General features: G+C 32.3%; 2 protein-coding genes and 2 long non-coding RNA genes across 6 annotated transcripts in view; all 4 read left to right on the top strand.

Moving 5' to 3' along the window:
• The window catches only part of LOC112001953 (probable beta-1,3-galactosyltransferase 14), an 84761-nt gene that overhangs the window by 1048 nt on the left and 63649 nt on the right, over positions 1–20064 (top strand). The gene's annotated exons all lie outside the window — the stretch shown is intronic.
• LOC136061442 (probable beta-1,3-galactosyltransferase 14) lies at positions 332–1890 on the top strand. The gene is made up of 4 exons (XM_065768619.1): positions 332–901; positions 979–1131; positions 1215–1297; positions 1880–1890. The coding sequence occupies exons 1-4, from the start codon at positions 528–530 to the stop codon at positions 1888–1890; spliced, it is 621 nt and encodes a 206-aa protein (XP_065624691.1). The 5' UTR covers positions 332–527.
• LOC136065690 (uncharacterized) lies at positions 8074–8905 on the top strand. The gene is made up of 3 exons (XR_010627289.1): positions 8074–8161; positions 8646–8705; positions 8806–8905. It is a non-coding gene; the product is annotated as an uncharacterized LOC136065690 (long non-coding RNA).
• On the top strand, positions 14456–18022 carry LOC136065506 (uncharacterized). Of its 3 annotated transcripts, none has more exons than XR_010627147.1 (5): positions 14456–14750; positions 16140–16218; positions 17075–17300; positions 17422–17497; positions 17653–18022. It is a non-coding gene; the product is annotated as an uncharacterized LOC136065506 (long non-coding RNA). The 3 variants fall into 3 exon arrangements; XR_010627146.1 differs by having other exon boundaries at positions 14458–14750; positions 17075–17215; XR_010627145.1 differs by lacking the exon at positions 17422–17497 and having other exon boundaries at positions 14460–14750; positions 17075–17215.

Raw genomic sequence — 20064 nt, 5'->3', positions numbered from 1 at the left:
CTAAGAAGTAAGAGGTCAAGTTTTGGTGCGATAGCAAATGCCTTCCATCAAAAGCAACAAATTGTAGATTTGAGTCCACAAATCAGCCTACCCTACAAAAGTGGGAGTTTTATGCAATGGGTATGACCTTTTTATAATCCTAGGGAGTAGTCAAATTGGTTGGGGACCACATCTCATGAAGTAGAGGGTCTTTTATCTACTACCCCTGCTTTTGTTCTATTCATTCATTGAATTTAATATGTTGATTAAGGTAAAGTTCCATAAAAACTCCCACCTCTTTGAAGTATCATGAACAGGTCCCTTAGGTTGAGCCCCCCTTTCAAGGAAATATAGAANGGGCGAAAGAGGCGAGATCGAAATTCATAATATTGGTAACTGCCACAGTGGCAGTAAAGAGAAAAAGAAAGGAGGAGGAGGAGGAGGAGGAAAGCTTGTCCGAAGTCGGTGAGTGATTTGTTTTATTTGATTCCATGAAACCCAACCCGTAGACTAGACTAGACTAGACTAGACTAGATATTAGCATCAGCATGCCTTCATCGCCCAAGTTGTTCCACGCCCAGAACCGCCCTTCGCCGGCCTCCCCGCGCAGATCGACGGTCCTTATCCTCGCCAGCTGCCTTCTCATCGGTCTCGCCGGCTTCATCTTTGGACTCGCTGCGCTCCTCAGCGCGCCACAAAAATGCGCGAACGCCGAGCCAAGATCGATCCGAGTCGTCTGGGAGCGAGTTGGAGACGGAGTCGTCAGCGATGGCGATGGAGCTGGAATTGGCGTAGATCCGAGGAGGAGAAGGAGGCAGAAGGTGATGGGTTTCGTCGGCATTCAGACCGGGTTCGGATCCGTGGGACGCAGGCGCTCTTTGCGCCAGACTTGGATGCCATCCGATCCCCAATCTCTTCAACGGTCAGTATATCGATTTTTTTTTTTCTTAACCATGTATTTGTTTAATTCAGTATTGAATTTGAAAAATGGCTTTGCAGATTGGAAGAAGCAACTGGATTGACATTCAGGTTTGTGATTGGTAAAACCAATGATAAATCAAAGATGTTAGAACTAAAGAAAGAAGTTGCAGAATATGATGATTTCTTGCTATTGGATATTGAAGAGGAGTATAGTAAACTTCCCTACAAAACGTACGTTGCTGCTCTTTCTGCTCATAATAAATATATCTTCTGCTTCTAATTAATTTGCTTCTTTACAAATCAAAACTTTGCAGATTAGCTTACTTTAAAGCTGCATATGCACTTTTTGATGCTGACTTTTACGTTAAGGCAGACGACGACATATATTTAAGGCCAGGTGAATATATTGAAAATCTTCAATTGAATTTCGATCTCGCCTCTTTCGCCCCCCTTTTTTTTTTTTTTTTTCCGATTCTTTTATTACTCACTCTAAACTCTAAACATTTTTTTTTTTTTAAGACAAAACTCTAAACAGTACTTTACACTAATAATATTCACTATTCACAGACCACAACACTTATTAAATTCACAAGTTTTTGTTGAGTTCACCACTACCATCGCAATTAACCATCTTAACAATTAAAATATTTTATGATTTTTATTTATGTTAGAGTTTTCATTGAATTAACATTTTTACAATAATTTCACTGCAAATTTTTAAAAGAATAAATTGTTATCGATTTTAATCTGATCCTCATTAACATAATATTTTTATCTACTAATAGACTAATAACAATTTGCAATTTAGAATTTATTTTGAAAATACTGTGAATTAACATTACTTAAAGTGATTATGAATAAGAATTTTAAATAATTAGTACTTCAAATGTATGGATAATTGTCCTTCAATAGAATATAATTGTATGTATGATATTAATCACATGCTAAATTTAATAAAACACATGACTTTTACATGCAGCAATTTCTTAAAATCTATAATATTTTAACTTTTACCTTTTTTTTTTTATAGATTTTAACTTTTACCTTTATGTATTCCTAACTAATTTTCCTTCAATTTTCAAATAGTATTTAAAAAAAAAAAAAAAAATCTTGCTGGTTGTTACATGTATATTTAGACTATATTTTACATGCAATCAAACACTTAAAAATGAGAAAATATTTTACGGAAAATATTGTATATCGAAACAAACAAAGCGTTAACTACAATAAGATTCTCACCCAAAAATAAAAAAAAAATAAAAAACTTTGTATAATGTATGTCCTAACCTATTTTTTAAATATAAAATATAATATTTATTTCATAGCTTCTAAGACGTGAACAACTTACCTTACGTTTTCCAGTCTCTCTTTGTCTCTCAAATCGTTTCCTACCATTCGAAGACTAATGTTTAACAAATACGAGATTGACTTTTCACCAACTTGGAAACCTAGGCAGCTACAGGAATTTTTTTCTAAAGAGGTTAATATAAAGATATATCTTGAGTAAGAGATGTATCTTGCACTCTACGAAGATTTCTTCTTATAAATTTGTCCATAGTATATACTAGCAAAAAAATAAATGATAAACTATAAATTTATTTGATATATTTTTTCTTAATACAATAAACATATTAATTATTTTCATTAAGTGAACTTTAATTATTACTACTTAAAATAATTTTATTTATTAGGTTAGGAAAATTATATGTTTATATTGTACTATCAATGTAAGATTTACATTGTAAATTAAATAAATGTGTACAATATTGTACAAATTTGTAAAAATGTACATTACACATTTGTTTAGAGACAATATAAATCTTAAATTGATAGTACAATGTAAACTAAGAATTTTCTATTAGTTTATTTCAAATTTGTTAGGATCTAAATTGGTTTTTTTTTTTTTTTTTAAGTTTAAAATGAACAAATTTTTACTTTTGTTGTTAGATTTTTATGTTTTCGTGTTTAAAAAGATTATGATATCGTTAAGAATATCATATTTAATCTTATTTCAACAAGACTTTAAAAAGTTTTAGGGTTAGGGCGTTCAAATTTTCATTTTAGGGTTCAAGTCTTCAAGAGGGAACTCCAGACACATATACACATATACACCTAACAATAAGTAAATAAAAGGTCCAATATTCACCAATATCAGGCTATGCAAAGTTATGTTTGTATCAGCTCATACAAAAATTTCTGTCTATTTTTGCATAAGAACTTTTTTTTTTTTTGCATGCTCACTTTTCAAAACACCTCACATCAAATTATCAATTTTAAAATATTTACACTACATTTCATTAAAATATCAATTTTTCTTTTTCTTTTTTTAATTGTTTTTCTTTCTTTACACACAAAAATCATCATCTACTCTTTTCCTTCGTTCTCGGGACATATAAAGAAAAAAAAAAATGCAAAATGAATAGTGTCATTATAAATTTATACCGTTACTGTAACAAATTTGTAAATTTACACAATTATATATCGACTAATGTGAGTCATTTTTAGACAAAACTATGTAAATTTTACACTTTTTTCTATTATACACCCACTAATGTGAGTGCTCTAACTGTATGAATTTACACTAGCACTATTCATTTTACATTTATTTTTTATTCTTTCTTTATGTATTTTGACGATGAAGAAAGAGAGTAATTTATACCGTTACTGTAACAAATTTGTAAATTTACACAATTATATATCGACTAATGTGAGTCATTTTTAGACAAAACTACGAAAATTTTACACTTTTTTCTATTATACACCCACTAATGTGAGTGCTCTAACTGTATAAATTTACACTAGCACTATTCATTTTGCATTTATTTTTTATTCTTTCTTTATGTATTTTGACGATGAAGAAAGAGAGTAAATTGTAGTTGTTGTGTGTAAAGAAAGAGAAATAATTTTTAAAAAAATCAAGAAAATTTGATATTTTAACAAAATGTAGTGTAAATAGATAATCTAACATGGGCATTTTAAAAAATGAGTACGTAAAATAGAAAATGTAGATTCTTGTGTTAAAATAAACAAAAAAAATTTATACATGCTAATGTGAATGCTCTCCATTTGGTATTGTTGTAGAGTTTTAATCCATAGAGCTTTTACTATTTCAACAAAAAAAAAAAAAAATCCATAGAAATTTTATAATAAAGAGATTTAACTCATATTAAGAGCTTTATTGTTTAGAGTATTTAACAAAGGACCTATGTTCGAATCTTTACTCTATCAGAAAGAAACTCATCAATGTCTTGACCTAAAGTTAAAGAGCAATTATAGTTAAACAGACTATAAATTCAAATCTTATTATATCTATAAAAAATTAAATATAAAAAAAAGTTCACAAGTACTAAAATTACAGGCTCATCCATGCAACGAACGAGTATTAAATCTACAGGCTCATCCCTACAGATGACGAGCATCCAATCCACATGGTCATCCATGAGAGGACGATCATACAACATTAATAGCATAGTCATAAATGGTTTCGTAATCGACGACCTCCAACGGTCAGAAATGCCAACCATGAGCCAGTTAAGCCTCATTTAAGCTAAGGAATACGTTACAAAAGTAGCCAAGAAGATAGCCATTAAGAGGCTACCATCAGTTATACTCATAATAAGCCTCCCAATAGCTGTATTAAGGCTATAAATAAGCCACCAAGCAATAGGAGAAAGGTACACAGATTCAAACATACAGAATTACATTCTGATTCTCTAAAAGATATTGAGAATTCAACTGACTTAATCATCAAAGAACTGTTGGCTAACGCCACTCCAATGCCTTTCTCTCTCATCTTTGCAGGGAATATTACCTCATCATAGCTCAAACAAGGTCATTGACTGACGACCATTTTTGGCTTCATTAGTTTGGCGCCATCTGTGGGAAACATAGATCTAAATCATTCAGATTTTCGTAGCTCTACCATTCAAACAACCCAATGGATCCAAGTTCATCAAACTCATTTGATCCAATGTAGATGACCCAGCAAATACAAATGTTGGCAGCAAGTGTTGAAGAATTAACCAAACAGAACGAAGAGTTGAGGCAGTGCCTCTCTCAGGAGAATAGTATCATGCCTCCTCGCCAATGTAACTAGAACAACAATGACATGGAAGGTCATAGCCCATGAACCAATAATAGGGAAGAAAGTTCCAGGCAAACAGAGCAATCCAATTCCAAGTGAACAAGGTAGTCCAATCGAAACAATGACGAGCTTTTGAAGAGCATGAGGAAAGAGATGAACGAATGAAAAATTCCTTGAAAGGAAAGTCATCCAAGAACCTAGACGGAACGATCAAAAGAACAAACTCTCCATTCACTAGCGAGGTCTTAGAGTGCCCTCTCCCATCGAAGTTTCAACTCCCCCAATTGGAGACTTATAACGAGCATACAAATCCACGAGACCACATAGAGTCTTTCAAGACATTGTTGAACCTTTAGCGGAAACTCGATGAAGTGATGTGTAGATCCTTCCCAACAACTCTCAAAGGAGCTGCTCGAGTTTGGTTCAGCAAGTCAGCATCATCTTCGATCGCAAATTTCGAACAACTAGGTGATTCCTTTGTATGGAATTTTATCAATGGCCAAAGACACAAAAGGCTAACTTTGCATCTACTAACAATAAAATAGCAAGAAGAGGAAACTTTGAGGTCTTACATGAAGCGTTTCACCCAAGCAATCCTGGAGATAGACGAAGCTGATGACCAAGTTCAACTGACAGCCTTCCAGGCTAGCTTGATAACCAAGAACTTCATCTTTTCGTTAGCCAAGACCCCAGCGACTTCAATGATAGACCCTTTGTTCAAAGCCCAAAAGTACATGAACGGAGAGAATGCATTAATAGCAAAGGGGATAGATGGTAAGCGAAAAATGGAAGCAATTGATGAGCCCTAACACAAAAAGAAGGAGAAGAAGGATCATTCCCCCAATCGAAAGAATCACAACGAAAGTACACAAGCCCATACAATATCGTCATCAAGTATTTCAGAAGAGGAACTTATTACCTCAAATCACTCAACGGCAAATAGTCACCTCGTCCATGGAATGTAGAGCATCTCAAGAGGTATTATTTCTAGTTAGATGATGTTTTCAATTTTCTTTTATCAATTTGTTTTGTAAGCAGGAATGAATAAGAGGACAATTTCCCCCACATGAATAAATGTCGTTCTCTTGGAAAATCTAAAAGTCTTATTTACTATACAAAAGACAAATTTTTTTCAAGAAGAAAGCCCATCATTGAAGTCCAACGAGTGAAACCAAGTAGACGATGAAAATCTCAATAAGAGTAAAATTGTCACATAAGGTTAAATTCAAACAAGTAAAATCATATTGACGACAAAATTATTAAAATGAGAGTAAGTCATATGATTCAATTCACAAGGTTAAATCCAACAAGTACAATGATAATGACGATTAAATTCTCAAAGCGAGAGTAAGTCATATGATTAAGTTTATAAGGTTAAAAACCGGCGAGTACAATTATAATGACGATTAAATTCTCAATGCGAGAGTAAGTCATATGATTAAATTCATAAGGTTAAAAACCGATGAGTACATCATAATGGCAATTAAATTCTCAAAGCCAGAGTAAGTCATATGATTAAATCCATAAGGTTAAAAACCAACAAGTACAATCATAATGATGATTAAATTCTCAAAGCAAGAGTAAGTCATATGATTAAATTCATAAGGTTAAAAACCGACGAGTACAATCATAATGACGAATTAAATTCTCAAAGCAAGAGTAAGTCACATGATTAAATATGCATGGTTAAAAACTAACGAGTACGATCACAATGACAATCAAATTCTCAAAGCGAGAGTAAGTCATATGATTAAACTCACAAGGTTAAAAACCAACGGGTAAAATCGTGTTGATGATAAAATTCTCATCACGAAAGTAAAAGCCACGTGAGTAAACCCACAAGGTTAAAATCAACGAGAAAAATCTCATTGACAACAAAACATTCTCAACACGAGAGTAAGTCATGTGATCAAACTCGTAAGATTAAAACCTATGAACAAAATCATATAAACGGCTCAATTCTCAAAATAAGAATAAATTTGAATGATTAAAGTCACAAGTATAAAAACCAAAAGGCATAACTATTTCAATGAAATTCTCAAAGAAGCAGGCAAGATCAACAATATCAACAAATCAAAAGTTCTACCTAATTATCAAGATTAGCAAGAAATATGTGATATAAATGGCATCCAAAAATACGAGTCTTCGTCAAAACAAGTGTAAATCATTAATATTCCTATAGTTGTCCAAAAGGTCAATGCAGCAATTAGGGGGTAACTGACGAGTACTAAAATTACAGGCTCGTCTATGCAATAGACGAGTATTAAATCTACAGGCTCATCCTTACCGATGACGAGCATCCAATCCACAAGCTCATCCATGAGAGGAAGAGCACACTGCATTAATGGCGCAATCATAAATGGTTTCATAATCGACAAGCTCCAACGGTCAGAAAGGCCAACCATGAGCTAGTTAAGCCTTATTTAAGTTCAGACATACATTACAAAAGACAGCCAAGCAAACCATTAAGAGTTTGTCATTAGTTACACTCATAATAAGCCTCCCAACAGCTGTACTAAGGCTATAAATAGGCCACCAAGCAGCAGGAGAAAGGTACACAGATTCAAACATACAAAATTACATTCTGATTCTCTAAGAGATATTGAGAATTTTACTAACTTAATCGTCAGAGAATCGTTGGCTAACACCACTCCAGTGTCTTTCTCTCTCATCTTTGTAGGGAACGTTACCTCTTCATTACTCAGACGAGGTCATTGACTGACAACCGTTTTTGGCTTTATTAAAAGTGTTTTGTATTTTCATATTTGAACCCAATTCTCATATTTTATTAATCACTTGCAATGTCATCATCATCATTATCTATCTATCTATCTATATATATATATATATATGATCGAAACCTCTAATTTTTGGTTGACCTTTCCACAATTTTACACATTACCAATTTTTTTTAATTTTTAAATCTGATTTATTTCTTTCTATTAAAATTAATAAACTAATTAAAAAACCTCTCTTTCTTCCCCAAAAGCAAACCCGATATTTAATATATATATATATATATAAACCCAATCATAAAACTCTGAATCAAACCTCTCTCAAATGCAGACCCAAGCACTACCATGGGTGCCCCTCTCTCAAACGTAGACACAAGCTCGACCATGGGTGCCAACATTTTAAATCTTCGACCCGGCCCCCATATCAAATCATTCTCTCTAGGTATTTCTCAATTAATCTATGACTAATTTCTTTTCCTATTGTCTTCAATTAGGTTTTCTATCAATTTAGGAATTTCAATTCCTAACCCTTTTTTCATCGTTGGAACTACCATCAGTAAAGTTTTTTTTTTTCTTCTTTCTTAGATCTGGGTATGAGAACTTTGGTTGGAATGATTTTTATTTAGGTATTTGGATTACATTAGGTTTTGATTTGATTTTTTGGTTTCTCTCAAAAATTGTCTTTCTCAATTTAATTTACAATAAGCCTATTAAATTATATTTGCTTTTGTTATGTATTATATATTGCTACAATTGAATTTTTTTTTTTTTGGTTTTCATTAAAACATTGATTACAAATTCTCAATATAAAAAAACTAACCAATTTAGAATTCTGATATGTGACTATTTTTATTTAGTATTTTTAGTAATGGGTTTGTTTTGAATTTGTCTTTTGGATTTAAATCTTTCAATTTCTTTCTCTACAGAGATGATGTGGATTCTTTCTACAATCTATAGTCTCTAATTTCGTTAAAGCAGAGGCAGAGGTATTAATTTATTTTCCTAATATTCTCTTCATTTATGGTTTGTTGTCAATTTAGGAATTTCAACTCATAACCCTTTTCCTCTCTTATCTATTGAAATTAGGGGAAACACCCGCCAAATGAAATCCTACATGAGTTTTAATGGTTAGTAATCCGACTTAATCACTTCACTTTAATTGTCGAGTTTTGTTTTCCCTCTTACCTGCTATGTTATTTGTGAGGAGGATTGAAATGGTTGGATTTTGAAATCTAAAAGTATAATGTTCTTTATACAAAATAAAATGTTCAATGTTAAATATTGTATTCAAAAGTAAAATGTTCTCTAACTCATAGAACCTAACCTCCATCAAAGCTCTACTGACTACAATGCTGAATAGAAAACGTTTTTGGATGAAGTACAGTTTGTCTTCTTTTCTTGGTTTGTTTGGAATTAAATTTTTTGTAGTCTAAGATAACCTGGATTTTTTTTTTTGGTGTGTGTGTAGGAATTACAAACTTTTTTAGGCAAAGATACATATATTTATTGAAGTTTGTACAATCTCCAGTTACAGCTATAACTCCTATGTTGTTAGTAGTAAACTTTAGACTGTTTTCAATTAACTAGTAGAACATTAGCAAATACGTTATTTGTGCTTGATGAGATGTATACATATTGATTATGATTTTCATGTTGCAGAATGATTAATAGATTTGAAAAAGACACAAAAAAAAAAAAAAAAGATTCGTGGGAGCCACTGAATGGAAGGAAAAATCCTTAAATTTGCTTCAAATATTGCTACATTTGGATGATTTAAAAGTTATATAGGCATGGCTTTATGCATAAATGTGTGGTGTTTCTTTTGTTGCTTTTACGTGTTGACCTTTGAGTTTTTTGAGTAAATGATCTATTGGTTTTTTCTCATATGTATGTGTGTTTTTTGATGTGCTATATGTGTGCCAATCTAAGACACAGACATTGCATTATGTTAATCTTTGTCGGGGGTGATTTTTTTTGCGCATAGCCACGTGTCTTCTGCTGGGGGTGTAACTTTGCTAAACCCGGATTTGTTTTGGGGACTTCAGCCCGGAACTCAACATTGGGCCGCATAGACCAATGGCTTCCAGTGTATTTTTAAGCCTACAAAATAGATAAAGCCCAAAGTCTTAGAATCATGATAATGATTGAAATAAATAAATAATATGCTTAGTATGACAGCTTTGATTAAACTATTAGTTGAACATCATTATTATGTTTATTAAGTGACGTTCAATATTAGAAAGTAATTAATTAGGTGTCATATGTCCAGTAATGGGATGAGTCCAATAGTCCATATCCAATTGTGGTTCATGGTTCATGTTCAACATAATAAGGTATGTCCAGCAATGGTCCATGTCCAAATAATATATGTCTAATGGTAGTTCATTTCCAAAAAATATATGTGCAACGGTGGTAGATCGATTTATTAATATGTATGTTTATTAGTGAAGTATTAGTGAGAACATGTTTATTAAATAGTGAGATAATATTAAAGTAACTTGCATCCAGCGGTACAATAACAATGAATTAACATGTACTTAATAATGTAATCTTGAATATAGATAGATTTTCACTTATCTTGACAGTTTGTAGCTCTAGCTGTAGAACAACAGTGGATTTATGACATTTCAGCAATACGATAAAATGAGTCCAGCGGTACAATATGATATTGTGAGTCTTTCTATGGTGACTTCATGATTGAAGGGGAAAAATGGATGCAACTGGAGGGAGAGAGAATATGTCCAGCCGTGTGCATAGGTTGGTTAAGTTTAACCCCTTTCATCTTGCACTTAAATGACTTTCCCCATGTAATGCTCTTTTAGTTTTTAGTCAAATATGAGTGATGTTTCCTTCCATGAGAATAACTTTTAGTATTATAAGTTTTTGCCTTTCATAAGAAGGGCTTTTAGCATTATAAATATATGTCTTCTATAAGAAATGGCTTTTAGAAATAAGTTCTTGGAAGAGTGTTTGATATGTTTTAAGATGTGTGGAGATGGTAAGAAATATGTATATATATATATATATTGTGATATATGGTGTTTGTAATATGTATAAGAATTATATGTAGATACTTTGTTGGACATGAATCTTGTATATGTATACTTTGTGAGACATGGAGTTTAAAGATATATAAGAAGTATGTATGGGTATTTTGTGAAGAATGAGATGGAGATGTGTATTTGGGCAACAAAATGATGAAGTTTTAGAATATTAAAGTGTGGGAGAGATGGATAGTGTGTAATGGTGTGGTGTAATAGGTGTGATATAATAGTGTTATCTAAGAAGAGATATTTTTGTAATGGAGATGGAGAAGTATGAAAATGTGTATGTGGCAACAAAATGAATTAAGTTTCAAAATAAGGGAGTGAGAGAGGGATGGATGGTGTCCTCTAATATGTGTGGCTTGGTCCTCTTTATATAGAGCCAAGAATGTAACTAGATTAGAATTAGTTGAAGGGAAATTTAGCAAATAAGAAAAAGTCTTTGACAAAGTAAGTGGTTTCATTAGTGGTTTTTTTTTTTTTTAGCCAAAAGAAGAAAGTCTGAGACTTTAGTGGTGTTGGAGCTGCTATTACAACTAGATGATGTCATCTGAATGACATCTTTTACTTGGAGGAAAATACTTGGCATTAAATTCATGGTTTGGCTAAAAATGGTAAGATAATCTTTATGGGATCCTTCTATTTCTTTGGATATGACAACAAGTTGCTGGGATTGGGCATTATTGGGCAAGTGATGTCATTTTAGGACATATATCTACCTGCTGGAGCCACTGCAGTTTCTACTGGAGCTGTTGTAACTTCTATAAAAGCTGTTACAGCTTTTGCTGGAGCTGTTGCAGCTTCCGCTGGAGCTATTGTTGGTATTTTTGGCTAAGTTTCCATTTTTGGAAAAATTATATGTTTAGTCCATATATAATTTTGGTGAGTAATAGACTAATTGGTTAATATTTGATGAAGTTTTAGAGATGTAATTATGGTCTTTTTGTATTTTAACCAAATCTTGGAGAGTAAGGAGAGCATTTAATGCTAGATATGAGATATCAATATATATTTAGCCATGTGCTTGGAATTGATTTAGATGATAATAATATAACTTATATGAAATACTATAATTACATTTTTAAACTTATATCATATGATGAACATTAATTTTTTATGTAAAGAGCATGGGGAGATTTATCATTTTGAGTGTTATGTGATATGAGAGGCTTACCAAATGTTACTTATTGCACACTGACCCGTCAGAGTTCAGAGAATTGGGGAAGACTTGCCAAGCAACACACTTTCCTTTATCAACTTTGAATCACTGGAGCTTTACTGAACATACTTCTTGGCCCTCCAAACCATGACTCCCAAAATTCCCCCAATGAGACTTATGAGCTTGGATCATAAGTTGAAAATGAGATATTGTGCCATGAGCTCAAACTATGGGCTTTGATGAGATTATATCGCCATGAGTTTTGGACCATGGGCTTCAGCGTTATTTTGTGAATATGGACTCTTTTGGGCTTTAAAAGATATTTTCCCAAAAATGCATGATAGTGTTGACGTGATGTGGGTCGCCAATGAAATGAAGCCATGTGGTGTGAAAAATTTGTCCTCAACATTCAGCCCCTCGAGTGCATGGGCTTACTTTTCAAGGGCTTGTCTTACGAGGGCTTGTTTTGCAAGGGCATGCATGAGTGAAGATGTTTCTTGAAGGCTTTGTACATGAGCGAATCTAATGTTGTTGGCTGCTAGAGATGATGGCTAATAGTACTATTAGAGTAGTAAAATAGGCGTTGTTGGACATGTGGGCTGCATTGGCTATCTCATAGGTACAACGATAATAGATTAATGTAGCTAAAACTTCCATAGATGAAGTAGTAGCTTTGTTGATCAATACCCAATTCTAGCCCCCAGAAATGGAATATTTGGTTTAATGAATCAAGCACTCAAGTGTGTAGAGGCGTTGGATAAGCATATATGGGTGATGTGGGAAGCAACTTGACAAGTTCAATGGTAGAATCTTGGCACTTTGATGTTTGAAATGGCTCAGACACTTGTGGTAATGGTCTTGTATAATGATGTTTTGCTTGAATATGCTTGATTAGTAGAAGTTTGACTGTTGGAGGTGTTTGTATAGACTGCAATACCGCTGGTATTCTGAACATGAGCAACTAGAATTCTGGTTTGGATGTAACCACTAGATTCCTTTGCGAACTAGGACATGGCGTATCTAGCAGTTGAGACGATCAAATTTTTTTTTTTTTTTTAGGTAGCAAAGAGATAGTTGTGATCTTCCAGCCATAAGGAGCTTGTTTTGTTTGTCCAGGCAGGCTGCTAGATATATGTTTAGTTACCGCTGGAGTAATCTTTTCTTGATTTGAATAAATGTTCCTCATTCCTTGGCGGCTTTGTGACTTGCTGAATGTATTAATGGTTGTTGAGTAGATGATGATAATTGAAAGCATCAGATCTCCATCTCTTTGTTGGATGCTCTTAGGAAGGTATGTCTGATATGAGTTCTAGCGGTAAAATAGTATGAGCTAGATTTATTGCAGGTATCACTGTTGAACCGCTGGTTATTTCTTCTTAACTGCATGAGCTTTGTTAATTAATTTGCCATGGGCTTGAACCATGGGTTTTGATTATGGGATTGAATTCTATTGATAAAATAACTTTGCCATGGACTTGAATCATAGGCTTTTAAAATATTGCCAAGTTGTATTGGGCTTTTGATAAGATATTGCCAAGCATTATTGGGCTTGGGCTTTGATAAATAATTTGCCATGGGCTTGAACCACGGGCTTTGATTATGGGATTGAATTCCATTGATAAAATAGTTTTGCCATAGACTTGAATTATGGGCTTTTATTATTTAGTGTAATTATAGAATAAATAATTACTCTAGTAATATAGTTTTCCATGGGCTTTTGACAAATGTGCGTCATGGGTTTGTAAAATAAATGTAATTTCCATAGGTCTCAAATATGAATTATATGGCCTTTATAGGTTAGTAGTAATACAAATTCATATTTCTCCATGGGCTTGGTGTATGTTTGTCATGGGTTTTGGAAAGATGAATAGTGTTACATAAGATAAATAGTTACTATGCTTTTATATAAATCTTGCGGTATAGATAAGTACATATATATGTTAGGAAATCTATGTTGTCAAATATTATTAGTTTTGGGCTTTTAGTAAGATATTTGAAATAATTTATTTGCCAAGTATTATTAGTCTTGGACTTTTAAGATTTTACGATAATGTTTGCCAAATGATATTGCACTTTTAAAATATTGCCAAATAGTATTGGGCTTCTAATAAAATGGTGCCAAGTATTATTGGTCTTGGGCTTTGATCGTTAATGGATAAATAATATAACATAAGATAAATAATTATAATTTTCATGATAATATATATATATATATATTTCTTACCATCTCCACACATCTTAAAATATATCAAACACTCTTTCAAGAACTTTTTTCTAAAAGCCCTTTCTCATGGAAGACATATATTTATAATGCTAAAAGCCCTTCTTATGAAAGGCAAAAACTTATAATACTAAAAGTCATTCTCATGGAAGGAAACATCACTCATATTTGACTAAAAACTAAAAGAGCATTACGTGGAGAAAGTCATTTAAGTGCATGATGAAAGGGGATAAACTTAACCAACCTATGCACACGACATAAATTCAATGTTTAGCAAGCATTTGAAATAATATATAAATCCATTATTAATATGCTTGCTAAACATTGAATTTATGATGCTTTGATATTGAGTACTTTTTCCTGTTATTATTTTTTTCAATATGCCTAGATAGCAAAGAGTTGATGAGAGAATCAAAAGTGTGTCCAACAAAGGTTACTAGAAGATCTAGGAAGCAAAACTAATTCCAAGCTCGCTATATTGGACAAAGGGAACTAAAATCTGTTCTAATTTGAAAGAGATCAGTGACTCAAATATATTGGCACCACACCAGATCCAAGATAAGGTTCTGAAGGATGGCTAGAAGAAGAATGAGAAGACTATATCTAGGTAATACTAACCATTATGCTCGCATCTGAATTGGTTATGAATAAATAGACAATCAAATTCTACAAGTTTGTAAGAAAATATTGTGGATATGAATGGGTTTCATAGTGGAGATAGTATTGAAAAGCCTCCTAACCCTCAAAATCTGACAACAGTCCTACAAGTTTTGCTTTATCTTCAAGTTCTACTTTATTTTGCTATTTAGGTTTTTTTTTAGCATATCCAATTTAGCTTAGCTTAATCGTCTGTTTGGTTGAATAATTATTTGGCTACCTAAAATGCCAGCCTTCTTTGTCTCCACTCAGCTTCCTGTTTTATTTTTTTTCCAAACCTTCTGCCTCTTTTGTACAAGTTCATGTCTTTTTCATAACTTTTATTCAGTTTTAGTTTCTATTTCAGTTTTAATTTAATAGTTGTTGTCAATTGGGTTTTAGTTTGAGTAATATTGATTTCTGAAGTCAATTTGGATTTTAAGAGTGCCATATGCACCCACGTATTTGTGAACTTGATTGCTTTTGTCTTTCTTCTCTAATTTAGATATGTCTCTCAACACTGCTAAAGCACTTCTCAAGATCCCTAAAAATCAAATTTTTTTTTTTGCCAACTCCTGTGAATTACATTTGGGTCTTAAAAATAAAAGTTTTATCTTTTTAAGCCTTGGTATTGAATTTGGGTTGTGAGTTTTGTATCGTAGTTGTTTTTATGGGTTAGTTGAATGGTGGGTTAGCATGCAAAGCCAAGATTAGCACCATTAAATAGGGACAATGTGCCATTGCCGAGGCTTTGCTACTGGATCCTATTCTGCTTTGCAGAGGGTCAGGCATTTGAAGTTGAATTTAATTTAGCGCAAGGGCATAGTGTTTACCCACCAAAAACATAAACATACTTTCAAACCATTAAATATTGAACCATCACTAGGTTTTATTCTGTTGTTCTGTTGGGAAAGTTTAATACATAGAACATTTATAAATATACTAAAAGTTGAACATTTATATGTCTGCAAATTACATTTACAAATATGCAGAGACAGTAAAGTGTGCAACTGAACCAGTTATCCACAGCCTTCACTTGCAATGTTGAGGCTATATTACTTGAAATAGAGATCAAGTCTATTGATGAAATAAAGAAGCAGTAGCAAAGTAGAAGAAGGCATAGCCATCGGTTTCCATTTTCAAACTTTAAAAAGTTACTTTACTTTTTACTAAAAGAACCCTTGCTTTATCTCATTTCTAACATCTTTTTACTAATTCTGCTATATGATTTTCATCAATAGAAGGCAATAGAACAACTTAATTTTATATGCACTCTTCTAAAAAAAATTTATATACACAATCTGTTTGATAAAATTCCTGAATGATATTTTGTTTGATTCTAAGATTCTTATATATGCAGAGTTGTCAGATGGAAGGGAAATAAGGAGGGTGGTCTTGGTAGGAGTAAAGTAATGCTCCCCGGTGAAATGCTGATGGAGGTTGAGATATTTCTTACAACTCAGGAACTTCCATTTATTTATTTTTTGAATTTATAATTCTGGACCTTGATTGATTACTGAAGTATTTTGTTTCTTTTAGAAGCACACAAACTCTTCAAGTAATTTTTTAAAACAAAAAATCACGATTTGTTTTTGTATTAATGTTATTATTTTGTGGGAGTGCTTCAGATCTTCTATGTTTGGATTGGATTTCAAAATTTGAAAATATAGGTTGCCTCAAGAAAAACTTTGACCAATCTCACCATATTTTGATTGATTTTTAGAAAATTGGAAGGCCATAAAAACTTTAACCAATCTCAACTGAATGCATGAGAATGCTTCAGATCTTCCTTATTCTCCTGAAAAGATGATACACATGGACATATATTGACTTTGAAATATTTGGCCAAGATTCAAGGCCGGATTGTTGGATGAACTGATCACCAATTTTCATGCACATGGTATCAAATAGAGCAATTTGCTCTAACAAATTCAATTATCTCTATACTCTTAAGAGGGCAAAGTTAAAGCTTGATGAACAATAAGAGGACAGTGGAGTTCTAAGTTGTTTGTAATTATTGTAATGTTTATGAGAAATTCATCTTTTGTGATTGTATGTTTGTTGTTGAGGACTTGAAGCAATCAGATGGGATTATATATTTATGGTTAGGATAGCCCTTATTCATAAGACACTACAATCATTTGGTTAATATACTCCAAATTAAGTTCCAAACTATGACTAATGTACTTTTGCAGAAATTGGTATAATGTACAAATGTGTTCCTATTTATTATTAATTTATTCACATTTATGCCTCAAAGTTGGACATCGATATTAATTTTGTTGCTTCATACAGGTACTCAAAATAGTGTCTACTATGTTGATAACTCTGAAGTTGAGGACAGGATATCAAATGCTCTGATTTAATGTCCAAAGGTCTTTTGAATTTTCACAAGATAATAAATCTTTTGAGTACTTAAAATGCCCTTTAGAGAAGGTAATTCTTTCATTCCTTTGACATAGAGCTTCTATAAAGATGGGGATGATCTTAGCACTTTCAATACAACACAGTAGTTTACCAAGTAATATTCCTACAATAATTTGATGTTTTTTTAGCTCTTAAGATTTAAATTTTAAGAGTAGACTGGCAAAATCTTTTGAAAACATCATAACTCTTTCACATGTTTCTCTTTTTTATTTTAGTGACTACGGCAGCCAAAACTGGATCAGTATTTTAACTTGCTGTCTCCTTTAAGACCTTGGCAAACATAGATCAAATGTTAGTGATTTATAATCAATATTTTGGTCTCTTTTGTATCAAAACCATGATGTCTTCTAGGAATCAATTTCATTAAATTATTAGTAGGTTATTCTACTAGAGTTCAAATTACTACTCAAAATGTCTAATTTTTTTTTTTTTTAATATACTTGCAGGTTGTTAATTCTGACCTTCACAATAAGGTCCACTCATGATTTGTATGTTCTAAATTGTAGAGGAAGATGAAGCCTTTAATGTACTATACTATATTGCTTTATTTTAGTAAACTCTCATAACAAAATAACACTTAACTTCTATTTCTTTCTCTCTCTTAGCTTTCAAGCCATTGTTGATAAGCAACTTCTATTCCTAACAATGTCACTCTCTCTTGTATGATTCTTGATATTTAAGTTGTCCAAAGTCATGCCTCCCAATTTATGAGATTGCTAATTGAGAGGAAAACAACTCTTTGCATGAGGGTAATATTGGTCAAGTTGTTGGTTATTGAAATTCTTAATAAAAGAAGGCAGCTTGGGTTTTGAAAAAGGTTTTCAAATTGGTTTACAATGAGTGAATAGTTTTGTATTATTGAAATAATTTGATTGTCTATTTAATTATAGATGTTTTTTTCCTAGATGTTTGTTCAGTGAACTATATTTTTTCCTCATGTATCATATAATATTATATATTGTGGTACATGTTATATACCCAATAGTTTTCTCGTGCATTGCACGAGTTAGCAACTAGTTAGAATAAGACTCTTTCATGTTCAATTTTTATGCTACCAAAAATAACTCTATAAAATATTTGAAAGTGACTTAATAAAATGCAAAGTAACGAGTATATAAAAGTAAATTTCTTATTTGAAAACCCACGACACAATAATATGGGAAGCACATGCAAAGATTTATTTCAATTTCCTTTTATTTCTTTCAAGTCATTAATTGTATTTTTATTTTGAGCAAGACTTATGTACAATACTTAGGTGATATTCCTTAGGTTCCCCTTTTAAAATTCTACCATATGGATTTTTTCTCATGGGATGGAAGTATATTTTTTAGTTAAGTAGCCACATGGCTAAATCTTAAGAGGAAAACATAAGAAACAGCACCTAAGGTATTGTACCTAAGTTTTGTCCTTTTATTTTAGCCCTAGTATTTAATAATAGGGTATTTTGTAATAAGTCATTAGAATTTCCTATGTAAGAAAAACTTTATGATGAATATCTGTCAATACTTTAGGACAAAAATCTCTACCCAAATCTCATTATAGTAATTTTCAAGATCAAAACATAAGGTGATGGAACAACACATTAATTGCACCATTTAAAGAAAAAAGAATGAATGTTCTAAGCCCACTCCAAAGTAGTCTACCAGCCAACCTCAAAAGATATAATGAAAGTTGTTCAACACTAAGGGTATGTTTGGTAACTGTTTTTTTTTTTTTCCTTATTTTCTGTTTTCAAAAATAATTTTCTATTTTTGAGAGTAAAAAATTTGTTTGATAACCCAAAATGGATAGAAAACAAAAACTGTTCTCAAAACTCAATTTGTAAAGGAAACTAAAAACATGCAAAAAGTAGTTTTCAGTTTCTAGTTTTCAGTTTCCGTTGCATGCTTCCTCTCCCTCATGTGAGAAAGAGGAAGCATGCAACAGAAACAGGGTAGATTTTCTCCTATCATAGAGCCTACAGAACAATCCTTTATACTGATTGAGTAATACTAGGGACATATAAAGTCTCATAACTTTTGCCACAACTCGCCAAGTGGTGAGTTGTGAGTGGTGGAGGTATGGACCCACCATTTGACATCCACCATTCACGGGACGAATTGTGGCAAAAGTTGTGGGACTTTATGTGTCCATAGCATTTTCCCTTTATACTCTGTGTAAGGCAGACTTGACAAGAGAGTAAAATATTATAGGGTGCAAATGACATGAAAATAGCATCTAATGAGTGTACTTCTAATCAACCCTTTATGGAGCATGAGGTTAGACCATTTAAAGAAGTGGACAAGACTAATACAATGGTGCTTTCTGTAGCTCAAGAAAATATTGTCTCATTTGCAACCCTAATTCCACGCTTCAATTTTGTAATTCTAAATGGATTTAATGATGTGATGGAATACAATGCTTTTTTTGTTCTAGTGTTCACCAAAGTGATTGAAGAATTGGTGCTAGTATCCAGTATCAGAATTCTAATCTTTACCCACTTCAAAACTCAAGGTCACAGTGTCAAGCATTCTTCAACTAAGGGAGAATGATGTAGGAAGGGCAAACAAAGATTTACTTTACTTTTGTCTTATTTCCTTTTAGCCATCAACTATATTTTTATTCTAGGCCATAGTTTTTAATTTGGCTAATTAGTATTTTCTTTTCAAGTCTAGGGTTTTTTTTTTTTTTTTTTTTTTTTTTGTGTAATAAGTCATTAGGGTTTCCTTTTTTTTTTTTTTTTTTTTTTTTTTTTTGGTGTAATAAGTCATTAGGGTTTCCTTTGACAATTAGAATTAGGGTTTAGTACTGTTGACACCTCATTTTGCAACCCGCATTTAATCTCATATGGAGAGTAAAATGGTAATTTCACCTTGGAA

This window comes from Quercus suber, unplaced genomic scaffold (assembly GCF_002906115.3).
Source record: "Quercus suber isolate HL8 unplaced genomic scaffold, Cork oak 2.0 scaffold_27, whole genome shotgun sequence".
Taxonomy (NCBI): Eukaryota; Viridiplantae; Streptophyta; class Magnoliopsida; order Fagales; family Fagaceae; genus Quercus; species Quercus suber.
The sequence above is the reverse complement of the archived record's forward strand: the minus strand, read 5'-3'. Positions and strand labels throughout refer to the sequence as shown.